This window comes from Hippocampus comes, unplaced genomic scaffold, assembly GCF_001891065.2.
Source record: "Hippocampus comes isolate QL1 unplaced genomic scaffold, H_comes_QL1_v1.1 scaffold174, whole genome shotgun sequence".
Taxonomy (NCBI): Eukaryota; Metazoa; Chordata; class Actinopteri; order Syngnathiformes; family Syngnathidae; genus Hippocampus; species Hippocampus comes.
In genome coordinates this window covers 3,148,044-3,175,192 of record NW_017805983.1, presented here as the reverse complement: position 1 = coordinate 3,175,192, position 27,149 = coordinate 3,148,044, and the positions used below count along the sequence as shown (strand labels likewise).

Sequence of the window (27,149 nt, the reverse complement as noted above, 5' to 3'; positions counted from 1 at the left end):
TAAGTAATATTCACTTCTTTGAGGCTGAGGCTTATACTCGGTGGTGTCTTAACTTTTCTACAAGTTCATCAATATTTGGGGTCAGGCTCTGAGCTGAGCAAATCCTCAAACTTGAGTGAGGGTGTTCAGCAGTAAATCGACTTCTGTGTGATGTTTTGTTCAGCTTCATCAAAGAAAATAGTTGTTCACACACGTATGTGCTGCCAAACTTTCGACAACGTTTGAGCAGCCTGGATGCGCAGCGGGGCCACTGTGTCGGGGAGGAAACGGGCAAACTGCGCAGCACGCACTGCCGTATCTTTGCAGAAACACTGCAATTGTGTTTCTGCTAATCCTCACGTTTAAAAAGAGTTGCTTTTTTTCGGGGTAAACTTCGTCACAAACTTTAAGTATACCGTTTGTAATGAAATCCCCCCTTCCCCCTCCATGTCCGTGTCCATTGTTTTTGTTCGCGTGTTTCGTTTCATGATGTCGTCTCAGATTACACTATTTCAATCGCGCCACACTTTCTCCGCACAGAAGACACACAGGTTTTCCAGCTACGTCCATGAACATGTACTTCGACTCCCACCTTGTTTAAAACCCCCGGTTCTCAGTGTCCGCCTTCCGTTTTGCCATTTTTGATGGGTATCTGAAAGCTAATGTCACTGTTATGGGAACGACTGCTAGACTAATAAATATTTAAATAAAGCGGCCGACTGCTTGGCGCGTCACCGTTGCATTGTGGGAAATGTAGTATTGGTGCGTGTAAAAGATCTGCGGGCTCTCGGCTTGCTGCGGTCCGCGGGCCGGTTCTAATAATAAATCAATATCATCCCAGGGGCCACTGAAAACATTCTCGCGGGCCGGATTTGGCCCGCGGGCCGGTACTTTGACATATTTGCTATAGACCGTCATTTCAGGCACAATGGTTAGTTTCCACCGGCATATTCGAAGGCCCGCACGCGGAAGGAAATCACAAAGAGAGAAGATTAATCCATTGTTGGCATTATGGATCTACTTATGTTTAGGTGGGTGAAAAAAAGTCCCTATAAGGACACCTATCCATTACATTGACACATTGAAAGCAGTCACATCAAAGTCGATATGTTCAAAAACTGAAGTTGGTCGGAGGGAAAGGCGACAGGAAAACGCTGACTCCACGGATAAACTTTCAAAATCAGACTGTTCTAAGGACGTCAGTTTGTTCTCTGAAGACAGCTGTCACAACATCTCTTTATTTTTAACACTTGGGAGGCTTACAATTACTTTGTGTGGGTGTGTGATGGATTAAGATGTTTGCTGCTTTCAATGCAACAACCTTTGTGTGGTGACATCAATGGTATGTTGTTTTTGGGTGACATAGTTCGTCTATCAATACTTTAATGGTATAAAACTTTCATTACGGGTAAATCGTTTGTGTCCCGTTAAATTCGTCTTGCTGCATGTTGTCAATGCCTTTCAAGCTAGCGTTTAGCTTGCTAGCTGCTAACAAAGAGTTGTTTTTCTTACTATGCTACTGCGGATACTTCACAAGTGCGATTTAACTATGAACTGTAAATAATTTTACATAAAATAGCAAGTAAAAACCCAACATGAGAGGTCTATAGAATTATGTAAGTATGCTCCATGATAGGAGTATTGTCATTTAATGATGTAAATATGCTTCATAAGAACAAATCCTATTTAATAATGTTCTATACACCTGGAATGTAGCATGTATTATGTGTATCAAATGTCATTCACGATAAATAATGAACAATAGAGGTGTATGGAAGATTAAATACGATCAAAATAAGCTGCAACAGCAATGGATACTCTTCATATTGAGAGCCAGTGTACCTCTGATGAGTGTCAACAGTGTCCCTTTGTAGAGGCTCCGGATGCCCTGTTCCTTGTAGAGACGTGTGGCACAGTCAAGAGGACCCGAATATTTGGACGTGCCACCACCAGTCGGCACCTACATAGCTCGAACCAACATACATCAGTTGATTTCGGCTGTCAGCTAAGTGCATATTTGAGCTTTTTTAATCACTACCAACGACTTTTTATGTGGACAAGGACTTCATTTCAAAGCTGGAGGACCCAGACGAAACCATTTCAAAGACAAATCTGTAACACCGCTCCACTGACTGATTAACCAAGACCACCCCCTCCCACGAGCTGTATCCACAGTCCTATTTAACTGGTTCCAGTGGTGTCATGGTGTCAGACTTTCGACTTTACCTGCAGTAGGCATTTAATCCTCTCTGCCGGAGCCACAATCACTGTTGTGAAGACCCCGGCCAGACATCCTGACAGGAATATCTGAGGGTGCCTGAACACAGTGACACAAGAGCAATCATCTCACAGAAGAAATAACTTTGAAATATACAGGTCACCTAGTCAAGGGCGGACCGACAGGGTGGCCAGGAGTGGCTGAGGCCACTTTAAGAAAATGGTCACTTCAGAACAAAACGGTCATGTGTTCGCAACCTATCACCATGAAACGTGGGTTTAAACACAACCCGGCTCAACTGATGTATGGATCAGATCTAGTATGGTGGCTTTTAAGGAGATAATCCATACACATTGTAAACGAGGTTGCAGATGTCTTAATGTGGACACATGATGGAAAACTGACTGTCAAATTGCCTTCCCAATCATCAAGTGTGGAAAAAAAAACCAAGTAAATCTTTGGCTAGCTGCATTGGGTTTGTCAACTGCTGTGAAAAAACACAATACAGTACTTAGTACCATTGATTTTTTTTAAAAACACATTTAAACATAAACATACTTTACAAAAACTAGTAACTGTGATGGTGTATGCAAGTATAAAATGGAAAGAAAACACTGTATTGTTTTATCTCAGTGGCAGAAATGTGCCTTTTGACGCCGGGCCTGGTGGGGTGCAGAGTGATGTGGCGAGCTGAAGGTTGGTCGGTTGGCTCAACCTCTGGAGGGTGTGCGTGTGAGTGTTTGGGCATGAGCTGTGGCTTATAGCAGCTTCTGCTCATTGAGGTTAACTGTTCTAGAAGAGCTGAAAAGTGTGGCAAGTGCTTCAAGTTTCAGATCTGACTTCAAGATTCAGACATGACTTTGAGGTTTCGACCTGGCTTTAGTTTGGACCCAGCTAATCTTAGACCTGGCTTCAAGGTTCAGTCCTTGCATTAAGCTCCCGCATGCGTGCTCTTATACTAACGTTAGCTCTTGACTGGGGTCCGTCTGCTGGAGCTGTTTCCCCAACCCAAAGCCAAAGAAACTGATGGCCATCATGGGAGCCACACTCACCAGTGGAGCACCCATCCCTTTATACAGGCCCAGGATCCCCTACACACACACACACACACACACACACACACACACACACACACACACACACACACACACACACACACACACACACAGTTACAACCAAAAGCAGCAACTTTTTCGACACAACATCACTACTGTGGTGTTGTGTCGAAAAAGCTATGCTCTTTGGCCAGGTCAACAAAACAGCATACCAACGTGCAGTTTTGTGAGAGTGTGCGCATGTGTTGTGTGTGTCTTTGCAGGGACCTCTTTGGAGATGGTCTTACGAAAGCAGTCAAAGGTTCCCGTGTAAATGACGTAGCTAGAGAGCGAGGAGGCTTTGGGCTGAGTCTGTAGTCTCACCTAAAACACAGCACAACACCACACACATCATAATATGTGACATATTTGAATAATGGACTTGAACCAAGCTGATTACGTCCCTGTCTACATGCAGTCAGCAAATGAAAAGTGCCTTCTCCAGTTCAGAATGTGCCGCGCCCCGAAGCCGTTGACGATCATCGTTCAATCTGTTGGCCTCAAACTCGCCATGATTTTGTTGCCATTATGGATGACTGTTGAAATTGTTGCCATTTCGAAGTCTCAGCTGAGCTTTGTCTGGGAGACTCCCTTTCGTAAGTAAGAGACAATTTCCGCTTTCACAGGCAGCGAGATTTGCTTCAGTTTACCAGACATGTTTTCAAGAACAGACGTGTGCTCAGAACCGCGCCGTCACTCCGGAAGTGCAACGTACCGAGTCGATCAGTAGCGTTGCCAAGCAACGGACGGGAATCCCACGCTGTACATTTTGTTCATAAGCAAGGTCGCGGCGGCAGTTAACTTCCGACAGTTCGTTGTAACGACGGCCTTTTCACTATTTTGTGGGGAAAATCTGGTCGTTATCATGAAGTTTACATAAAAATCGGCAAATGGAAAATGATTTCAGTGAAATCGGGACTTTGACATGTGAACGTTATCGGGGTGGAAACATAGTAAACGGAGTACGTTGCAAAGAGGTTCGACTGTATGATTGCATGATTTGTAGAAGTGAGACAAGAAATTTGTGTTGATTTGAGATTGGTTTCATTGCACTCTATTCAAAACAACACAGCAGAATTTGTATTTGTTGCATACATAATGAAAAAAAAGAGATGATGCTCATTGTTTGTGTGTGATTTTTCTTGGTCTTGTCTCGATCTCAACCTTCAAAAGTTTTGGTCTTGTCTCGGTCTTGCCTCGATACTCTCTCGTGTCGAAAGTCTTGGTCTCAATCGGTGTGTCCATTTTGGATATGACACTTTGCTTCAAGATATTAGTGATTTACTTTACGTTGTGGTTGTAAAAATTAATTCTATTGTGTGCACTAATAATTACTTTTACATTTTATGAGATACACGTTTTGTGCCTGGTATGCTGCCTGGTAAGATTCCAACCGAATAACTCTTCATTCTTAACATTTCTTGCATAATAAATGAAAAGAATGTTGAAACTAGTCGTGTACCCTCTCTTGCAGCCATCATCTAACCTACTTTACCTCATACTGTCACCATGATGTCACCGTTCACTCTCCAATCATGTTTTGTAAGGTTAGAGATAAACTGAAGGGGAGAGAATTGAACCCCGAACCGCTAGTGTGCGAGAGACGTGCAAACCACTCCTGTATCACGCTGCCCCGTTTTCCCGTTTGAATTAACAGCAAAAAAAACAACATCACCTGTAGCTAGTCAAGGTTCTCAAGTTAAATTAGCAACTTGAGGTGCGCCTCGTGCGTTTTTAAGCTGATTTGTGCAATAATCTCCTCAAAGCCTGAACAGAAAACCTGTCACGGACAACAACAGTCGGATCGCAAACAACCTTGGGAGTCACCTTGATGGTGTCCAGGGGGTGTCCGGCTAGCAGCAGACACGCTCCGCCGACCCCGCCGGCCACAAAGTTCTTGAACGGAGAAACTCTTGGCTTCTCCCCCATGCTTTCCGCCGCATGGTCCGCGCCGAGGAGCACAGAGGAGGCTTGAGCTCCTCCGGCGTCACGGTGGACGTCCAGTTTATCGGGTGTCGCGGGTCTCCGTTGCACCTGGGAGTTCTGCGCGACTTTTTGACTTTTTTAACTTGAACACTCGCCTCTCGACCACGCCCCCTTTCACGCCTCTTACGTCACCATCGCGTGCAAGAACGGTAATGGGAAACATTCCGAAAATTCATCCGTCACTGATCATTCCATTGATTAGCACATAAAATGCAGTACTAGTGATAAAAGAAAGAAACAAGTCTGCATATTGTGGAATACCTGTAATAACAATAATGCTAGAAACAAATTCATATACTGTATAAATACAGAGGGTGAAAAATGCCTCTACTCTAAATTAACACCATGTAAATGTAACACGATAAATGAATAAGTGTTTAATAGTACGACTAATGGTCGTAGTAATAATAACCCCCCAAAATATACATAAAATATACAATGTTACAATCACCTTTGGACAGTCATGCACCATACACAATGATTGACGAAACAATAACACAATAATAAATAAAAGAAAGCAAACACCAATGGACATGTCAAACACAGATGTATCGCAACAAAAGGAGTCAAACTGTAGCATAATTGACAGTGAATTAAAAAGGAGTGCAGTCGAACCTCTTTTTAAGTACCCCATTTACAATGTTTTCACCCCTATAAGGTTCACATTTCAAAGGATTGAAAAAAAACATTTTCAAAAGATTCTGTTTGGTTCATAAAGCACAAGAAGCCAAGGATGATTTTTTTCTTGATTTTATTTTTCCATGACTGAGTTACATTTTGTAACACTAAACAGTACAACCCTTGTCAACATTTTTATTTGACAAATTCTTGCTCATAAGAAAAAACATTTGAACACACGACAGATATCTTTGCAACAAGAGAAGGGGAACCCCCCCACGCCCTCACTCCCACAAAGCGGCATCATCTCAGTTGTCATTATTGCCCCCCCCCCCCCCACTTGTGTGTCTAATTAAACGCTACAAAGCTACATATATAAGCTGCATAGACAATTCCATAAGAATTTGGCGGTCATGTCAGGCACGCAATGGCATTGGCTGCTTTTTCCAAGGAAGTGATGCCAGCTGCAAGCATTATGACACTAACTGTCCACGCTGTTTGGGTGTGGACTCTAATTTGAGATTCAAATAACTGTGCTAACGGTGAAAAATATTTAAACAGTTTGACGCAGACGACTCCACTTCAAGATTCCTCTCTCAGTTTTTTCACACCGCGCGTCAATCACTCTATTCGACCAGTTGGCTTAGTATTGCGTCAGCAGTCCACGTTGGTTGAAAGTGCACATAATGATAAAGTAATGAAACTGCTACGTGGATGACACAAAAATCCGAACACTGAATGACGATAACTATTATTGCAGTAATCTACCCATTGATTAGTCACATATTCCCTGAGCATCCATAAAGTAGATCATTGAATATGATTCAATGACTTGAATTTTAAATTCTGTGCATTTTGTGACATGTCCTCATGTTTCATAAATCCTATCCCGGAAAATATGTCTTCTCAATTTTAGCTACTTTACATAATCCAGCCCTCAAATTTAGTTTCAGCCAGTTGTGCCAGGAGAGGAAGAAAAACATCCCTTTTTTGAAACCACACAAACTCCAAAGCAATATCATGTCTACACCAAAAGGTAAGCGGACCTGCAGTGGCATTGGATTCCAAAACCAGCATATCCTCTAATTGGTGAATCCACAGCACTAATTGCAATGAATTACAATCCTTTATGGGCAAAATACAATAAAATCCAAATGGCCATTTAATTAATGGAGTGTCTGTGGTTAAAGTGGCCAATAATGACTTTTGAAACTGTCACAGAGGTGAACATGTACTCCTCTGTCTCCAAATGCAGATTATTTTCATTCACTTTATTTTTTAATAGGCACTCGAGGTGTCAGAAAAGTTACGAAATACACAGAAATAAATGATGAATGATGAAGCCCTGGCTTCATCGCAATGACCCAGCTCTACCCTCACCAAGTTTCACCAACCACAACTCGGCTGATAAGATAGATTTCCCTACTTTTTAGCGGTAAGTAGAGCAGCAGTGTTAGCACAGATTAGCGTGATCTTACATTATAAATGTTTGCTTCTGTTATCATGTTAACAGAAGTGCAGAATGACACAATTTCAGAAAGAGGCAGATGACAACGTTTACTTAGTTGTGTATGCTGCCCATCCATCTCATTTGATGGGTGGGCAGCAAATGCAGAAAAAAATTATTTGTTTGCAAAAGTAAATTCTCAAATGTATGTTTCTTGTAAATGTTCTGTTGGCCCATGACTTTCCATCAAAACACCTGATAAGATTTTGATTAAAACGTAATCGCTTCCACACATAGTCTGAGGAATCATACCTGCTCCTTGGTGGGTTTTTTTTGTTTTTGTTTTTTGTCTGGTGGTCTAGATGTGTGCCGGGACAGTCTCCAGCGCCTCTTCTGGTTCTCTATCCACGTCCACGTTCTGACAAAGAGAATACATTGTGACGTCCCCGGCTCAAGTGTCCAAGCGGAACTGAAACAGGCTCACCAAATGGGCCCTACTTTTGAAGCTAACCAAGGAAATGATTCAAGGCAAAATCGCCATTGACCTTGTGGAAAAATTTTGATCACTCATGATTTACTATTTCACTCATTTAAAGGCCAAAAGTAATGGGCACACGAATGCTGCTTCCAGGAAAACCTTGCTGGCTTAGCTGGCTATGTCTGCTAGCACCAAAGATAGTAACTCGGCCATCAAAGTGAAAGTACGCATGACAGACAACACCTTTTAACACATCGAAATATATATTTTATTCAAAAATATGTTTGACAAAAAAAAAATAAAATCCTTCCTGTAATACAGATGGGGCCGACAAAGTTGTATGTGTGTGTGTGTGTGTGTGTGTGTGTGTGTGTGTGTGTGTGTGTGTGTGTGTGTGTGTGTGTGTGTGTGTGTGTGTCGAAGTCTTTGTATTTTCTGGGTGAATTCCTGCGAGACAGTCTAAAACGCTTAATGTGGTTGTAAAAAAGCTTCAAGGTGTTTATTGTCAGAAAACGGCAATGAATTGTCAACAAAATTCACATGCTCATCTCTATTCATGCCCTCTTCAACCTCTAAAAATATCAAAACAATCACCACAGTATTTAGGATTTAGGAAGTGAGCATCTATGGAGAGGATTTAAAATCGGTAATAGGTCGAGATGTCCACATAGATTTTTGGTCATGACTGATTGCAGTTTTCTGGCATCAACTAACGTTAAGCTTTTCCATGAAGAGGAAAACACATAACACCCATAAAATCCAAAATATTGGGTCAATTGTTTTGATATTTTCAGAGATTGATGTGGTCATAGGTAGACAGATGTCCACATGAATTTTGGTGACGATTCGACGTTAGTTTTCTAAAATTAAGTAACTACGCTTTTTTTCGATAGTGAACACGTGTCTATGGGGAGAAAAAGGAGCATTGCCTATAAAATCCAAAATATTGTGACAATTGTTTTGATGTTTTCGGAGGTTGGAGTGGGATAAGTAGAGATGTGCATGTAAATTTTGATAATGATTAATCATAATTTTCTGACGTAAATTGAACATTAAGCTCAACAATTACACATTGTGGATCCATAATTACAATTAAGATCGCCACAAAGTAACCCTACTAACCCCTTAAACCGAGGGCAACTTTGCCAAAAACGCCTATGGAAAGGTGCACCCAAAGTAAATTTGGAGCTGTTCTTGAACCATTTGGAGTAATAGTTTTGGTCTCTTTTTGAAGTATTCAAAATTGTATCATTATGAATATTTCTCCCATACAGTAAGAATCTTTGTAAGTGCTCCTGTCACTGAACTATGGATGTTCGAAAACAGAAAAAAAGGCGAATCTTATGTGTGTCTAATTTCTTTGCACAAAACCTGCCTTGAAAATGGATTTAGAATGTTGATTAGGACTTGAAAACACTACAGGATCAAAGCTTGAGGTCTCCCCAAGTTCCAGTTCAAATTCGACGATTGTAACATGTCGGGTACCATTCAAATCTCCAGAAACTCAGTTTTTAAAAGATGTATAACATGTTCACACATGTACTTAGCTGACGACGTGCGTCAGCGATTTGTTTTGACAGATGACGGAGGGCCCTTCGGCGGGCCCTCCTAACTTTAAGGGTCTAACCTACTTGTCTCGTCACCTATGATGAAAAGCTGAGACTGTTTTGCATTTCACTTGTGTTTGCACTCACCTCAGGTTTATCACGGTGTGTGTTTACAGCCTCGATGTTCAAGAAGACCGACTCCACTTTACATCCTGTGCCACAGCCACATAAGAAGCAAAATAAACAGAAATTAAAGCAGCAATTACCAATCAACGGGCCATTGCAACCCCTCTTTAATGGACAATCCTCCAAATGATCCTCTGACACATGAAACGATGTAAGCAAAAAGATTGCTAATTGACCCCTTTTCTCACAAATTAGGGCTCATTTTGATGAATTCCTGATCGGCCACGGAATCCGAAAAAATACACTGCTTCAAATCAAAATGGCCAACTTCCTGTTAAATTTAAGGCATATGTGTTTCAGACCTTTTTTTTTTTTTTTTTTTTTTTTTTTTACACATGCTGTTGTAATAGATATGTTCACCCAATTTCATGACGATCACTCAAAACTCGTGATGAGGGAAAAAAATAAGAAAATAATTGCATTTTGGAGCATGTCGAGGCCCCCAAAATGGTGATTCATTCACACTAGTCAACAATTTTTAACTACATTTTTTAATCAGCAATGCAAGTAAACGAATGGGTCCTCGGAACTACTTTTTCACGGGAATCATCATAATGATCATCAAGGTTTGATGGCATCCATGTTAAATGGCATAGTCCAGTAAAGCTTTGTAATTTAGAATCCCAAATCTGTCTAAGATACCTGCTAAGCAGTGCCGCTCAAAGTAAGGCTCATTGGGGTTAATTCCCAAGAAGGAGTTTGTCAAATTACGAGCCCTGAATTCACCGAAAATGTCTGCATCAAACCAAAATGGCTGAATTCCTGTTCAATGACGTGCATGCGCCCTTGAGACTTTTCCATGTATCCGATTATGAAGGACATGAGCAGCCAGTTTCATGTCACTTGGTGAAACTGGTGTCGTGGCCTTATTTTCTCAAAATTTCCAGGGGGCGCTCAGCCTTCAAAAGGTGATTCATTCAATGGAACAATAGTAGACAGTGATGCAAAGGGGACAAAATAGATCAAGTACTGTAAGAAATACACAAATCAATCAGAATGACAATGGTAATAATCATATGAATAACAATATCAATAATAACAACAAGAAGAGGAATATCTGTGACTGACCGTAGGCAACTGGGGTGAGTTTGAGGACCGTGTGAAGGGGACACTTGAGGTAGGGCAGTTCCACTGACAGACACAATACATATAATATTAATTATTAATAGCACAAGCGAAAGGATGATGAATAGCAATACATGATACAATCTCACCTGCACTTTTGTCCAGGAAGTACGCCAGCAAACATCTCATGACAGCCTGGTGGCAGATGACCAACACGTTCTCCTGCCTCTCCAGCTCCATGATGACGGGCTCCAGACGCTGGACCAGGTCCTCGTAAGACTAGTGAACACGAGGCATTACAGGTTTGCATCACAGGGCATACTTTCAGTACGTGTGGCTTAAGGTTCATGTTCAGGGTTAGGGTAGGGGTGTCAAACTTATTTTTGTTGAAGGCCATTATGTAGTTACAGCTTCTATCATTGGGCCGTTATGACGGCGAAACCAAATAAATGTTAAGTTGTCCCGTCATATTTTTACATACACTCAAAAATGTAATGGCTTTCAAGTTCTGAAAGCATAAATCAAAGTTAATAGTTTGTTGAATTATTGTTCAAGTTATTGTAAAAAGCAGAACCAAAAAAACTTGCAGAATCTCATCGTTGTTATTTATTACACATGACAATTAAAATGCTGGGACAAATTTTAGCAAGGGTGATGGAATTGACATGCATGATTTGTTTTCGCGGGCCACATAAAATGATGCGGTGGGCCAGAACTGGCCCCCAGGCCTTGAGTTTGAAACTTGTGGGTTAGGACAACAATTCATTTGTCTTTGATCAAATATCAGGAAAAAAAATGTGAAAGCAAGATTCACCTCTCCCTTTGGATAGCGGTAGCGATACTTGTCTTGGTCTCGCAGTGCAAATTCTTCAGGATAATTCTCCTGAATTTCTTCATAGGACATCTCCTCACATACGCCCTGAAACACAACGTAACAGTGCTATAAATCTAACAAGTAGCCATTTTAGTTTCAAGTGGCTATTTTAAGGGCATTTGGGTTGAGCTGGATTCTTCCAAGAAATATTAGTAAATTGTGACCAGACTTGAGACACACCTATTTGACAGATAGAGGGCGCTAACACTTTCATGTGGGCGGAATTCGAGGCCAAAGTTTGAAGGCTAGCCTTGACACAAAAACAACGTGTACTTCTCCTTCAGAGCTTGACCGAACGTCTTCCGTGTTATGAGGGGTTCACAGGCACCCCCTGCTGGCAGAAACGGATGAATGCAATAACTCCCGTCCTAACACTGCTCTGTTGACTCAGCAACACGTTTATAGCAGTTAAAACAATTCAAAAGTTTGCCTGTAGAGTTAATATTGATGTAAGAAAATTCCCAAACCGGCAATGCGCACTCACAGCGTCAATCTCATTGAGAGCCTTCCACTGTTCGTACGCGACACCCAGAGCTTCAGCCGTCTGGATGGTCCTCTTCATGTGGCTGGTCCACACCTTTAGCTCACTGATGCTCTGCTTGCGCACGTAGGTTTGCAAAGCGCTGGCAAACTGGGGACGACACACAACGCAGTGTTAACGAGAGGAGCCGAAGCTACCATGCTACGGCGCTGCCCCGCCACGCAGCTCCTCACCTTGGCGCCGCGAGCCGACAAGCCTGAGTCCCCTCCGATGCGGCCCACCAGGTTAAGCTCACTCTCGCCGTGGCGACACAGGTAGATGGAGCGCGGCGTGACGTGGATGTTCATGAGGTAGTAAACGATTCTACTCTGGATGTGGTCCTGCACGTGGTTCACCAGGTATCTGCTGCCCACGTTGAAGATCTTGATGTAGGACAAGTTTCTGTATTTGGGGGAAGCAGGGGAAATAAATCGGGCCACATTTATATCGTCAGCAAGAACGAAATCACACAGTTGGGAAGTTCCAAGAAAAATGTCTCAAAGGCACAACAAAACTTAAGGGTCAAACTCACGTCAAGTATCTTGTAGATAGGAAGCATCTATGCAGTCAACATTGTCCATGTAGTGTATATATAGTTTGCGGGATTCATGTCCTGTACAGATGCTCTGCAGTCTTTGGGCCTAATTTACCGTGATCCCAGACTGCAGACGTCGAATTGGGTGCTGTTCACTCACTATAACAGATTGCGCGCAGCAGGTGTAAAAGTGGTGGAGATTTAAAAAGGGGTTTTGCGCCTGGGGTAGCTTTGATGGTTTTTGCCATGGAAAGTTAAAGTTGAAGTTGAAGTGATGGAATTTGGAGTGAAAGTGGAAGCAAACACACTTATTGAGCACACCGAAAAAACTGCACTGGAAGTGGCCAGCATCAATTGCCAGTTTACTGAAATGACCCCATTGCTAGGAAAAGCAGCGATATAGCATGACACCTTGTTGTGATTGGCTCCAAGTCAGCTTTAAGATCATTCAGAAGCCCAAATATGCAAAGAAGAATATTCGCTATGTGACGATAAGTTGTTTCTGGCATTTCAAAATTTTTTACACAAATGTCTCTCTATCTTTGCTCATTTTACCTCCACCTCCTCCTCGCCACATCTGCAGTCATCGTTACGCACAGCTCTGCACCGGTCGTTCAGAGGCGGTATTTAAAGATAGAAAATTAGCCACACTTCCTGCATAATAAGATCTGTTTCAATCGTAAATGCTTGAAGTATGTCAGTCACTTTGGTTTACGTGTTCAATGTAGACCATGTAGTCGATCTGACTCATGGTCTATAACGCTACTGTATGTCTATATATCGCAGTTATCCCCTGCGTGGCTTATGTATGTCCAGGTGGTCTATGCAGGCTATGAAGTGAAGGAGTGACACTACCTGTCCTTGTTATCGTCCAGCGCCACATACGTTAACTTGTAACATTCAATCCTCTTCAGAAAATCAGCTACAGCCTCGTCCTTGTCACAATCGATGTAATCGGGACTGCTTAGCTTCACTTGCTAATTCAACAGGATGAAAAAAAACAGTGGTCAATAGGTGTGGTTTTGAATTAACCTAGTTTTGATACATGCGCACACACCCTACCTTAATATTTTCAGCAATGATCTCTGGATCATCACAGATGGATTCCACAAAGAAAACCTGAACAGACATGAGGTGATAAAGACAAATATTATTATGAATAAAATACACAACACATTTGTATGTTGTTCTTTGTAACTAATAGGCACCAGAATACTTCTGGGTGGCAGAAAAGCGATTGCCTACCTGAAACAATGATGGGGATGTGCAAACACATATACAGTACTCCAAGAGGATCAGGTTATTATTATTATTATTTTATGTTTTATTTCCTTTAAAAAAATTTCATTGATCCAGCAGAAATTGTGGGTCAAGAGAATAAATCAGGTGGATTTTGTAAATATTGGATCACTTTTTTTTTTAGCTACAAAAGGTTAGTGTAATTCAAGGAACACACAGATTGCTACTACATTACTGGCCAATAATGATCAAGTGTGAACATATTGAAAAGCGAGACACCCTCTCATTTAACTGAATGGACCGGCGACGCGCGGACCGCTCGAACATTTTTACCACAATCTTTGCTATTTTATCCACAGGATATTAACTTGTAAATATGGTTACATTTTGTTGTAAAACAATATTTGTGAACCATATATACTGAAGGGCGCACGGCTGTGTCTGGCTGTGGCTGTGTGTGTGTGTGTGTGTGTGTGTGTGTGTGTGTGTGTGTGTGTGTGTGTGTGTGTGTCACTAGCTTACTCCCTCCCTGCGTCTGATGATTGCCATGTGCTAGGTTTTGCTGTCCACCAAAGGAGGAATTGGTTGTAGTTAGTTGGCTTGAGCTGTACATGCAGTGCGAGCGTGGAAAGCCCACCACTGATATCATCTTCATTTTCAATAGAGATATCTTAAATGGAGATACCGATACGATCACGATATATCGCCGGGGCCTAGTGAAATGTCCTTCATGATGTCTCTAAGGTTTTCAGCAGCAACGAAAAACAAACCTTGTAGCTGTTTTCCTTAGCAAAGCTGAGAATGAGCTCTCGGCGTTGTGGCGTTGTGTTGGTGGCATCGAAAACCTGAAATGAACACATCATGATTTGATGAAATAAATCATTTTGACTGTCATCCATGTTGGCCAGGTTGTTGGTTCATTTCAAGGGTTCATGTTGGTCTGATGATTTGGTTTCAATCAGCATGTTGGATGACTCACCACCACTTGGCCCTGCTCGCTGGTGAAGTACTCCCACACGTCCTTGAGCGCAGCGATGGCGCACGCCCTGTTGGACAGTGCAGTGACAGTGTGATTAAGTTGTGGCAGGAGAGGAAAAGGTTTTATATTAATCGTACTTCCGGATTTTCATGGCCTCGGCATTGTCAGGTTTGAAGAACTCGAAGCTGTTGTAGGCACGCGTCGCGTCCCGACGGTACTGCCCCACGTTGAACACTGTTGGAGAAAGACGGCAATGCACTCATTTAACTACAAACCGATTAAAATAAAAAAATAAATAAAAATGTACAATGAATTCCAGTATATTACTTGTGGATCAATTTGAGTAGAGTTAAGCATTTGAGAATCTTCGCATGTTGGAGTCGTGATGCGATACCTTTGGTTGTGACGCCAATCCAGTTGAGGTACCGGGTAAGTTTCTTGGAGATGTACGTTTTGCCTCGGGCGGGCAGTCCCACCATAACTATCATGGTGGGTGAGTTGGTAAATTGCGGAACCGAGGCTGAAAAACAATAGCAAAAATGATTTTGCCATCATCACTGCAGCAAACTGGTGAAGGCTAAATGACAGATAAGACCGACAAAAGTCCATTTCTTCATGGAAGAGCTGGTACATCACAGAAAGTCAGCAAAGCGCTGTGCTGACAGTTAGTTTTGTTGTTATAAATGAATTCCAAAAGGAAGATATTGTAAATTTATTAGTGTTAACTTGTCAAATGTTTTAAATGTTTTTTTTTCTTGTTTTTTTTTTTTTTAAGGACTGTATTTAGGGTGGTCAAGGGCCTCTTTATCCAAGTTTTGAATATTGTTGTTTGCTTTTTCTTTTGATCGAAAGGGAAAAACTAGATTAAAATCAGAAATCAGATTTAGGGGGAAAGTTTAGTTGCTCAGTGATCCCCTTGGGGTGAATGACCGGCAGGGTGCCCTGCTCGCGCCGAGGAACGCCACATACGGCGATCTCAAATGCACATTCAAAACCATGCACACAAGCCGATAAGTTCCAGTACTCACATCCTCGACGCTTGCTTAGTCGGTTGGGCACCCACGGCACCCACGTCTTTTCCAGTCGTGTTTGAGTGAGGTGGCTCTGACTGTGGGACATGGCTGTGGCTGTTTGCGTGCGTGTGTTTGCAGACATTGCAGACTTTTAAATAAGAAGGGGTGGAGTCAACCAAGCACCTGTTTGGCTGGTGGCAGATGATGGAGCGGTGCTGATTGGATGATGACACGAGCCGGAAGAGCTCAGCCACAAGAGGCACACAGAGACGAACAACCGTCCGCGCTCACACTCACACCGAGGGACAATTTTGAGTGTTCAATCGGCCTGCCATGCATGTTTTTGGAATGTGGGAGGAAACCGGAGTACCCAGAGAAAAACCCACGCAGGGATGAGGAGAACATGCAAACTCCACACAGGGAGGCCGGAGCTGGAATCGAACCCAGTACTTCTGCACTGTGAGGTCGACCCGCTAACCACTGGATCACCGGCCGCCCCTCATGAGGATGTTTTTATTTCGTTAGCACATTTTGTTTTTAATTTTCAATGTTTTTGTTAGTTTTCATTAACTACAATAACTTTAGTTGCTAGTAAAATTCTTTTTCGGCATGGACTCATGAGAATTTTCTGAATACCAAAAGTGATGAAGCATTATACAATTAAAATTCCATTTACCAGTTTAGAATCATGAATGACATTGCCAAGTTGGGTGCTGGAATTTCACACTTTTACGGTCGCTACCATTACCATTTTTTTTTTTTTTTTTTAATGATGGGAAAACCCTCAAAATGAGGATTTCGCATATGTAGTAAGAGTTCCTTTGAAAATGGATGTTGATCTAACCTAATGCATATATCAGATTACACGGATTCAAACCTCAATCATGTTCAACCATTTGACCCCTGCGGTGGCCCACATTCAATACGGCAAATCCCTGACACTTGACGTCATGCACAACGAGTGGACTTCCTGAGACGTCACCTCAGGTTCACGTGTGTGTGTGTGTGTGTGTGTGTGTGTGTGTGTGTGTGTGTGTGTGTTTAGATGGACGCTCACCTGTGCTCGTGCAGCGCACGCGGCGCAGAGGAGGAAGGTTTTTCTTATTTCTCACGGGTTCCATGAGCGACCACAACCGGGGTCCAAGTGGGCGCGTGCTTGCCTCGCTACGGCCACGCAGCCCCTCACAATCCACGGCCCTGAAACCCAGCCCCCACCATCTCACCCCCGCGCGGTCCCCTCGGAGATGCCGTGCACGCGCGGGATTCCACGCTTAGCCTTTCCGTGAGCAATGATGTCAGCCAGTGACGCCACTGCACTGCGCACGCGCACTCCGGACAGAGGAAAGGCCAATTGGCGATCGGCCACGTGTTTCCTGTTGCGCAACCGAGCGGTGAAGGATGACGTGTCCGTGTATGCATGGGTGCCTCACCATATGGACGTTGAAAGCGGAGTCTTTTCCCCACTGGCACGCCCCCACCGTCTTGCGTCATCTCGGTGGGCTTCATCCTCTCCCAAATGTGACTCCCCAACGGAGCTTGTGAGCGTCCGCGCTGCGCGAGCGTTAATTCGAAGCACTTTTTGTCCTGGCAGGGTGAGTCGTCGACGAAGGAGCCGGGATGGTTTCGCTTTTTCTCCTCGACTTTTCCGTCTTCCACCGCGCCCTCGGCAGGGCGCGTGCGCGAGCATTCAAGCAAACAAACAAATAAATAAGCAATTTGCATTCTCAACGAGACGTCACATTTTTAAAGGGGCATCACCCAATTTGCCCCTTGTAATCTTCACACCAATTAAACGTAACAACTATGGGTACGCCTGTAATACCATAGGAATTGAATTATTTTTTAAAAAGTCCTCATTACGATGTAAAAGTCAAAGTTCAACGAAGAACGGCTTCAAATTCAGTATTACACTTGAAAAAGATATCTTTCGTTTCTCAAGACTCAACTCAAGAGGACTACATATTTTCTTTAAAAACATGCCTTTGATCTAAAAAAAATGGACTTTATTCCGATGTTGATATGCCTTTTTCCTGTATTCATGCAGGGATGTGTTTTATGTTTGTGTTTACACCGTGACGGTTTATTTTACAGCAAATTACACAACATTATTATAGTAATACTTAGAACTAACCAATAACACAAAAATAACCAACACTCATCTCTGATTAAAATGTTTAGTAAGCCTTTGTTAACCAATGTTTTCTTGGCTGCTGTTCTTGTTACACCGCAGACACTACCAGTCAAGCAGTCAAAAGTTTGGACACGGTTTTTCATTCCATATCACAAGAAAGTTTTTTCAAAACTTTTCTTTGACTGGTAGTCTCCATAGCAGAAAAATGAATCAAAGGCACATTTCTAGTCACACGAATGGACCACAGAGATGGCAAGTCGTGATGATTATGCTAGTTGATGTTTATTAGTTGACAGACAGGGATTAGTTAGCTAGTTTGAGCACAGCGCACAATTCAACAAGCAGCTACAATATCAGCACACTTCATTCGTGCAGGACAGCCCTGCCCTTTCATCATCCTCTTCATCATCATCATTTTCATCATCATTATCATTATCAAGCATTGAGAGTGACGCCATGCGACCGTTCCGCCATTTTCTCATCTGCTGTATTGTTAGTAGGTGTTATTTACCTCAATCTGGGGCTTTTTCTCCATATTTTCTATTGTTTTCAGGTTCATATATTGTATATGTATTCATATTATGCATATAAAAGGAGGCAGACATACTGTGTCAGAGCAGATGACCAACAAAGAGATGTTCGAGTGATTTGAGAAATGCATGAAGGGTAGTTGCTCACGCTTTAGTGACATAGCTGACAAGTGGACTGCCAAATGATGATTAAAGCAGAGTCACTTCCACAAGAGCACATATCCACATTCATTTTTTTTTCCAATCAAGCAGTCCTGTCAACTCACTTGTTTAGATGAATGTAAAAATTATCATTTCATTATTATGTAATGAAGTACCACATTTTTATGTAACCGTCAGCACATTCTCTGATAATCTTTTGTAATCTTGCATGTCAAGCAAAAAGAATGGCACCCAGATATTCAGGCAAGCTATTTATTAAAAAAATGTTTGTTAACAAAAAACATTTGTTTGAAATATCCTGCTTCACCAATTAAAGCCGGTGGTTTCCAGAGTTTGACACGTGACATATTCTGTAACCGTTTTTTCATGATCAAAAATTGACCTACTGCTTAAAATTAGTTTTTAAAAATTGGCTTACTGTCATTATAAATGCTTGTATATTGATACTCTTTCTGAAGTCACCGTGGATCTAAAAATCATTCCAGGTTTTTTTCACTTCCATCAATCTTTGTGATATAAAGAAATGATTCCCCCAAATTATTTCAAAACTTTACCCATCATTGACCTATATGCTGCACAAGTCAATTGAAATTATTTTTTTAAATCTTTTCGAGACGGGGAGTAAAAATCAATGACTAATCTAATGTGGTTCACTACAGCTATTCTTGTCGGCATGTCCTGCCTTTTTTTTCTTTTTTCATGACTTTGTAGCAGAAACCTGAAGGGTTTGCGCTAACACAGACTATTTCGAATTGTTCATAATGCCTTGGCATTATGCTGCCAGCTTTGCGCCAAACAAACCTTTTGGACAAAAACTTTAACCATGGTTTTGCAAAATATTTTCTTGCATGTGTTTGGGATATTTTGTTTGGGCCTAATAACATCAGGGTTGAACTTATCCCCCACCCTTTTTTCAATGCAGTAGTCAGTCCTATCGGCGTCCTGATTTCCACAGCGGATTTCTCAAACAGGTAAATATTTTCTGTTTTTTGCATCAAGGCATGTCGTGTTTATTAAAATAAAAGTTTCCTTCTTTTCAAAGTAACATTTAAGATTTTTAGCGTTGTTATATGGCAGGAAAAATCAGCCACCCATGAGGTTGTTCGCCGAGTTCAGTGCAGAGAAATTAACGCAACGGGCAGTTAAAATGTAATAATTTATGGTGGTGACAAAATGTTGAAATTTGATCTGAAACACTGGTGATTGATAGAGACGGGAGGAATGCAGGACGGGACGAGTCGGCGAGACGAGGCAACGTAAATCCGTCTCCACTCAGGAGCATAACAAGCAAAGTCAATGTGTATGTGATTGAAACACTATTTTTTTTTTTTATCCCTCTCCCCATATCGTCAAAAAAAAAACCCCACACACAAGCTAGTGGCTTTGACAAGCAATGGCTAAATGAATTTACCTGGCCCAGGTACTGAGTTCAGACATGCACTGTTATTTATGCCAAAAGCACTGCACCCTAACACAACAAGCAATTACTGCCTCCCTTCAGATTGCCATACAGGCTGGACACATTAAAATGACACGAGGTGACGACCATTCACAAAACAGCAGAAGAGAAGTATTTTAAAGATGGTCGTACCTAAGAAGACACAACTAATAAAGTCATAAAAACTAAAATTATGTAGTTTTGACAGTTTAAGATTTTTGCGGGGGAGGACACTGCAGCGAGCTAATGCAACACAGGTGGACATGGACCACAGACATTTTGAAGGCTGCTTCAAAATAATCGATGGTTCTCAAGCAAAAGTGGCCCCATCACACAAGCTACGAGTCCATCATTCTGCTATGCAAGTTTTAATGAATGTATGCTTTAACATGATAGTAGTCATATTCTTATTGGAACTCTAACCTTAAAGTATGTTTCCTATAAAAGAAAGTGAGTCCGCTGAATTTACAGAACACATGCATGTCATGGTGCATGGTCAGGATGGTAACACCACCAGCCAGGAAAAACCCTCTCGTCACTTGTCTTGGAAATATTACTGGCGTTGTCTAGTTTTTGGTCTTTTCTTATAAATTGTTTTCTTGTGACTCATATAAATGTGCGTTGGTCCAGTACGAGGCAACAAAATAAGCATCATAAATGTCCCCATATTCAAGAGAGCCTCTTCCTTGTCATCGTCACCATTCGCTTTGTGGCTAAAAGTGCTAAAAAAGCAAACAAACAAAATAATTGAAAGTGGGGAAAAAAGTGCTACAACTATGATCTGCAGGAAATGTGTCTCATCTACAAATGTGACACAAGGAAAGCTCTGTGCTGCGGTCACACACTGAATGAACATCGGTATGAGCGGTTTCAGCAACCAAAAAAAAAATCAGCCTGGCAAATCCAACCGTAAACCCTGAACACTAACCCTAATCCTAACCTCAAACCATAACCTTGATCTTCACCCCTAAACTCATCACAAATGACCAAATGGCTCGATGTCAAATGTTATCTTAGCATCCAGTGTTAAATCGACAGCAGAGTTATATGATACAAGATCATTATATCAAAGAGCAAAAAAGAAAAAAGAAAAAAAAAGAAGAAAAAAAGCCATGACAAAAAGGACAATCTTAACGCGGTATTTACATTCAGAGAGCAATAATCAATGGATGATCCTCCATGTGAGGTTTGCTACACAGGACCCATGCTGTTTCCTGGGCCACCAATCGTGTGTGTGTGTGTGTGTGTGTGGGGGGGGGGTGGTCAGGGAGTGATAAGAGGAGGCTCGGTAGGACTCTCATAAGGCAGAGTTTCTCCTCTCAATGCAAAACAACATTCAGACGTTTCCGCCTGGTCGGATGGATAATGATGATAGAGTGCACAAATGGAAAAGCAACGTGCAGCGCAGAGACACGTAATGGACACGCAAAGACACATGCAGACCAAGTGTTTCAAAATGGCCGCTTTCTAGCACACACAAATGTCACGTTTTGGTCATGTGACTCCAACGTCGCCCACCATTGCCCACCTTGTTTGGAGGAAAAGAAAACGTGCACATCTCGGTGGAATTAGTGTCAGGCTGGAAATGTATCTTCAATGCGACAGGTTAATGTGACTTTTTAATGTGTTGTATACAAAAAGTTGTGACTCAGGAGTGTCGGTCCACACAACAAATTTGAAATTAAACAATCACCTATTTCTATTAATCTCAACAGATGAGCTAGCGTAGCTAATATTTTATACAAGTGCAAAAAAAAAAAAACTTAAGCACTGCTAATGTAAAAGGTAAAAAAACAGTGCAGCCAATGGGAGGATTTTAAAGATATATAATAAAGACAACACTAATTGTAATCAATGCTATGAACTGATTTCTGCAATGATTCAGAGGGTTCAACGTGTCTGCAGTTGTCATATTTCTGAATGGAATAGGATGACTTCCACCACGCACATCCATGGATCTGCCTGCACGTTGATTAAATTCAGCCAAATTGCATTACATCCTCTGCGCCAATACTTTGACGCGGTTCCAGCAGACGGATATTTCAGGTGGTTTTGAACCACCAAATTGTCAGGTGTGCTGGGGGCATATCCAATGACACCCAAAGTACGCCGTAACACCCAGCACGGCGCAGAGAAATGTAGCAAATTCCGAAACAAGCGCATCGAGGCTTGACATGAAAATCAGAATACACTAGTTTTGCGCTTGAGCACAGCTGTGCCGTCTACGAATCCACATCGCAAAGAGCCACTTTTTTGGGGGGGGATAAATGTTGACCAGAGAAAAAAGTACCACAGAAAGCATTAAGTAAGTGTGTGTGTGTGTGTGTGTGTGTGTGTGTGTGTGTGTGTGTGTGTGTGTGTGTGTGTGTGTGTGTGAGTGTAAACGTGGCATTGAAAAGGCGAAAAACGGTGTAAACATCCTCTCTGCATAAATGTATGGAATGTATTCAGACAGTGGGTGTGTGTGAATGTGTGTTTAGCTGGGTTGGTTGAGGATGCTCGACATTGATGGTGCGATGGGAGGAGGCGGAGCCGTGTTGTCCGGGGAGGCGGGGCCGGAGCTCTCATGACCAGCAGGGGCTGGAGCGCGTCCGCTGTATTGGCCGATGAAGGAGCCGTCCTCGTTGAATTGGATGTCCACGCTGTCGCCATACTCAGCCAGAGAGTCGTCGCTGCCTAGCTTACTGTCGCCACAAAGCGACGGCTGGCTTTCTGAACGCTTCTCGTCTGTGTCGCTGGGAGAAGATGTGAGGGAAACTCCATGAAATGTGGAACTTGCATGCATCATCAAGATGTCATTTATCGTCTCTCCGTCTACCACTAACCACAAGGCAGTTAACATAAACCCAGGCCAATTTGTTGCAGAACAGCAGGCTGTGGTATGGTTTCAGGAAGCTGCATTTAAGAGACAATACTACCAGAAGAAATCTGGGTTTATTGCTATCCATAATTGTCACGCTTTAAGCTCGCTCTGTATAATATGTGATGACAGGTTCAAGAATGAAGCAATGAAGCCTTCAAAACATGCCCAAAGAGACACTGACAGTGTGGCTTTTACACCATTCTCTTTGTGAAATGGGATTTGCTGTAATGCTGGGGACCAAAACAAATTTGACTCTTGCACATACAAGAAAACAGCATGTGAACAGCCACACTGTCGTGAGTGACTCACAAGTTTAACGAATGCACGAGTTAATGGTGCTACATCGTGTCTTGAGGAGTCCCCCAAGGCGCTACAATCAAACTCCGACAATTTATCTTCCCAGTCATACATTGGACCACATCATTTTCTCAATGGGCGGCACGGTCATGCATCAAGTTCCTCACCTCTCCAAAGATCTGGTTGCGAAGCATTTACAGGGGTGAAAAGTGAGAGTGAGTTGTAGAGGAAAGAGAGCAAAATCATTATTTTGCACTCAGACGACCCACCTGTACTCTCCGAAGGTTTCGTCCTTCATAGGCCGCGCTTCTGAGTCGACCTCTTTGTCTTCCTTATCCTTCACTGAATTGGGCGACAACAGTCATGATGACACCTCAATGGGCAACACAGAAGCGAGCAATTCAATGTGTGCTCTCACCTGCGTATTTGCCACCTTTCCTGCGCTTGACCAGACACAGGATGATCAGGATCAAGATAAGCAGCACGATGGCACTGATGAGCCCTATCAGCCAGCCCTGAGTGGCAAAGCCACCGCTAACCTCCGATGGCCCTGACCGGCAAACAGTGCCGTTAGCATGTTAGCATTTTAACATGCTAGCATTGTTGATAAAGCAGACATTGTTGATAAAGGACAACTTGGATACCTGGTCCTAAGGTCCAACTTGCAGATTCCCACTGAGTAGAGTTCCCATGCATAACAACAAGGTGGTATTCAGTTCCTGGCTGAAGACCTGTCAGTGAGTAGAAGCCCTGCGACGTGTTCACTATTTCCGACTCTTCCCACTGCCCCCCAGCTGCCAAACAGAATTTTGTAGGCATGATCCAAAAAGGAATTCTTACTTATGATGATTATTTTGCCATTTTCTCACTGACCACTCTTTTTAAGGAAATCAATATGGAAGCCATGGTTCCTCTCTCGTTCTCCAGGCACCCAGCTCAGGTTGAATGACGTCTTGTCAGGCATGACGGTGATGTTTGTTGGAGGAACTGCATGGAGAAAAGAGGAAATCAAGTGGAAATGAGCTCCTACAGGCTGCAATTCCAACAAGAAAACAGCACTTGCATGAAGTCAAGTTCGAGGAAGTAACGAGAGAGGACAGAGAACCACAAAACTCAGCCCAAAGAGTAGATTCTGCATGCCAAGTCCCGTTATAGTTGGACATAACTTGGAACTGAATGAGATGAATTCCACTCAGACCATCCACGTCCTTCTATGATGTCTGAAAGTGCCTGAGCCGGCTCATTATTTTTGTAAATAACTTTTGTACACAGGGACACAAGCCTTCCCACCACTAGTTTTCTGACAGAAAATTTGAATCAATGTTGTGCATTGTACCTCCGTCAAAAAGGGTCGCATTCCTCCTGGTGATGGGCTGCCCATCCCCGGCGGCGGTGCGAGCGATCACCTGGAAGGTGTAGTAGCTGCGGGGATCCAGAGAATCCAGCATAAGGTGGGTCACGCTGGGATCGCCGATGATTTCCATCCGCACCGGACTGTCTCGGCTCTTCACCTCTACGTGCACACCAAACACAGCATGATCAGTCCCATGACAAACCATGGTTGATAGTTACATGCAGTGGATCCCAGTCCATTCATAGTTCACTACTGACATATTCACCTTTTCGTTTTGCTTCCTGTCCAAAATCGGTAATAGCTCTCTGGTGAACAAGTCACTGATTCATTACTACCGGTGTACTTTTGTGCATTTTCTGTCACACCAAATGATGATATATGACACCAAAATGCGCTGATTCTTTGATGCCATAGCAGGGGAGTGGCCACCACTTAGGATAGGAGGGGGATTTGAGCGCATACAGCAGTATGATGGACGAAGTCGGGACTCCCTCTGGAGTCGGACGCCAGATGGTAAACTTCTCAAGATGTTGAAAAGAAAGGTCCTGATCGCTCCTGTCTGTGCTATCAGCTGGTAACTGCTCAACGTCAACTCAGACAAGTAGATAAAAAGCTGTTTGTCAAACATCTGATCAAAAAATAAGGAGCATCTATCAATAAGTATCATTTTGGGGGCGGGAGCTAGATTACCTGCAGATTTTTGCTGTGGTGCCTAACCCATGCAAATAGGGAATCAGCATCGTATGTTTCTAAAATTTTATAACCACAAATTTGATAGAATTCCAAAGGTTGCTGGTTGGGTTGCACAGACAAAGATGACCCAGTCAACTTCCCGGAATTAATACCTTGTTGGTACTGCACCATGTATCCCAGGAGAATTCCATTCGTTTGGAGTGGCGGGGTCCAGTAGAGAAGCATTGAGTTCTCAGTGGGGCTCTCAAAGAGCAGCGATGCTGGAGGGCCAGGCACTGAATGAAGACCACAAAATTTCAATGTCTCATCTCTGGACAAATAAAGTTGGGCTCCACCGTGAATCCCACCTCCTTCTGGGGTGCTGAAGTGGACAGCTGGGGAAGCAGGGCTCTCTCCTTTACTGTTAAAAGCAGTCACGGAAACGGTGTAGCGGGAGAAGAGCTGCAGACCCGTCACTTCCGCAGTGGTTTTCCTGCCTTTGACCTCCACCACCTTGTCATCTTCTTTCGCTCGCTCCAATATTCCGTCATCCTCCTTTCCTTCCAGGAGGTGGCGCACTTCCCCAGGGGACCGCCGGGCTCGTCCCATCTTTGCACCCAGTCTCTTGATGTAGATCTGCATCAGATGGGAGCCAGATGTATTGTTCTTCTCAGTGATGAGCCACTGAAGGCCAAGGTACCAAATGAACAGCCCACCATGGCTTCTTTTTGATTCATGTGGAAGTCCACATGTCTTTGACTCAACCTTGAACATGAAGTGACAGTAGTACCTTGTAGCCGAGAAGAAGACCACGGACATTCTGGGCTTCATTCCACCTCACGCGGACTGTGCGGTTCATCACCCGAACTGCCACGTCACTGGGAAACTCCTCGGGAACTGACATAAGGATTTCAGGCTCATCAGGGTAAACTTGTTAAACAGTTAAAAGAAGGATTAAAGTCTGTTTTGTTTTTTTAAATACCATCTTCGCCTGAGTGTCCGATCTCGGCCTCCGGAGCAGGACCTTCTCCCAGTGCATTGACGGCTTGGACTTTGATCTCAAAAGGCACATACGTCCCTGTGTTGTTGACTGAGAAGGGCGGAGACTTCGCATAACCGTGGTTCCAGCGCTCAGTCTTGCCCCCTGCCTTCCTCCATAACACCTTGTACTGGAAGTCCTGACCGTTATGTGATCGCCTGGGCATCTCCTGCAAGCAAGTGCAAGATTCAGGAGAGATATTTTGGTCTCAGTTATTTGTTGTGTTAAAAGTCATTGACCAAACATCTGTTGCTAAGGTTCTGGAAGAACACACTCTTGTGAAATTACAGGTGGCTGCTAAGCCAGATCAACATATCGAAAAAAGCCAGCAAAAGCCCCATTATTTCATACAAAAATGATTGGAATCTTTTTTCTTCTTTGATCTGCTTGGAAAACACTAGTTGCTTGTTAGCGTCCATTATCTGAATCACTTTATCCTCACGAAGTTGGCAGGATCAATATTCACAATCGTAAAATCCCAACATGTAGGGTCAACACGGAGGACGGATTTTCACCTGAAAACGGGTGTCAGACAATTACGGAGGCAACTGAAGCATAATAAATTGAGGGAAAACTGGGTGAGGGATTGGATTAGGAAGACAAGAGTTGGGGCAGCTAAGTGATTTTGTGTTTAACATGTCTGCCTCACAGTCGAGAGGTTCAGGGATCAATCTTTGCTGTTGTGGGGTTTGAATGTGCCTGTCAACAAAAGCGTTTACAATGATTTAGGTGCATAGAGATAATTGTAGACTTTCTCGTACTTACGTCCCACGTAATAGCCAGTGTTCCAGAATCGGAGGATTCACTGCGAACACCAGTGGGGTTGTTGTGTGGTACTGAATACATGAAAACACATGTAGCACATTAATGACTGCTGCTATATAT

The 27,149-nt window shown here is 42.9% G+C and overlaps 3 protein-coding genes across 9 annotated transcripts in view; all 3 read right to left on the bottom strand.

Moving 5' to 3' along the window:
- Window positions 1-5,391, bottom strand: part of LOC109528327 (mitochondrial carnitine/acylcarnitine carrier protein-like) — a 7,954-nt gene extending 2,563 nt beyond the window's left edge. The window contains exons 1-5 of the mRNA XM_019890744.1: window positions 5,119-5,391; window positions 3,520-3,615; window positions 3,161-3,288; window positions 2,206-2,296; window positions 1,822-1,939 (exon numbers count right to left, since the gene is read on the bottom strand). Coding sequence (XP_019746303.1) covers window positions 1,822-1,939; window positions 2,206-2,296; window positions 3,161-3,288; window positions 3,520-3,615; window positions 5,119-5,220 — 535 coding nt within the window. The 5' untranslated portion in view covers window positions 5,221-5,391. The remainder of the gene's footprint in view (window positions 1-1,821; window positions 1,940-2,205; window positions 2,297-3,160; window positions 3,289-3,519; window positions 3,616-5,118) is intronic.
- A 1,497-nt stretch (window positions 5,392-6,888) lies between these two features.
- On the bottom strand, window positions 6,889-17,807 carry LOC109528324 (6-phosphofructo-2-kinase/fructose-2,6-bisphosphatase 1-like). Of its 3 annotated transcripts, none has more exons than XM_019890738.1 (14): window positions 17,209-17,807; window positions 15,160-15,285; window positions 14,903-14,999; window positions 14,766-14,832; window positions 14,557-14,631; window positions 13,610-13,666; window positions 13,403-13,524; window positions 12,207-12,414; window positions 11,977-12,123; window positions 11,433-11,537; window positions 10,768-10,897; window positions 10,622-10,684; window positions 9,515-9,579; window positions 6,889-7,760 (listed from the first exon to the last, which is right to left on the bottom strand). In XM_019890738.1, exons 1-14 carry the CDS (start codon window positions 17,498-17,500, stop codon window positions 7,701-7,703), a joined length of 1,614 nt encoding a protein of 537 aa, XP_019746297.1. In that variant the 5' UTR covers window positions 17,501-17,807; the 3' UTR covers window positions 6,889-7,700. The 3 variants fall into 3 exon arrangements, with proteins under 3 accessions (XP_019746297.1, XP_019746299.1, XP_019746298.1); XM_019890740.1 differs by lacking the exon at window positions 17,209-17,807 and adding an exon at window positions 16,836-17,184; XM_019890739.1 differs by lacking the exon at window positions 17,209-17,807 and adding an exon at window positions 15,794-16,084.
- Window positions 17,808-18,172: 365 nt separating this feature from the next.
- The window catches only part of LOC109528323 (neural cell adhesion molecule L1.1-like), a 34,160-nt gene continuing 25,183 nt past the window's right edge, over window positions 18,173-27,149 (bottom strand). For 4 of the 5 annotated variants that reach the window (XM_019890732.1, XM_019890737.1, XM_019890734.1 and 1 more), the window contains 12 exons: window positions 27,030-27,100; window positions 26,208-26,433; window positions 26,016-26,122; window positions 25,594-25,861; window positions 25,399-25,521; window positions 24,536-24,712; window positions 24,073-24,186; window positions 23,844-23,993; window positions 23,618-23,749; window positions 23,469-23,541; window positions 23,367-23,378; window positions 18,173-22,774 (listed from right to left, as the gene is read on the bottom strand). In XM_019890732.1, the coding sequence (XP_019746291.1) occupies window positions 22,516-22,774; window positions 23,367-23,378; window positions 23,469-23,541; window positions 23,618-23,749; window positions 23,844-23,993; window positions 24,073-24,186; window positions 24,536-24,712; window positions 25,399-25,521; window positions 25,594-25,861; window positions 26,016-26,122; window positions 26,208-26,433; window positions 27,030-27,100 (1,712 nt within the window). In that variant the 3' untranslated portion in view covers window positions 18,173-22,515. The remainder of the gene's footprint in view (window positions 22,775-23,366; window positions 23,379-23,468; window positions 23,542-23,617; window positions 23,750-23,843; window positions 23,994-24,072; window positions 24,187-24,535; window positions 24,713-25,398; window positions 25,522-25,593; window positions 25,862-26,015; window positions 26,123-26,207; window positions 26,434-27,029; window positions 27,101-27,149) is intronic. The other variant, XM_019890736.1, reaches the window with a different exon arrangement.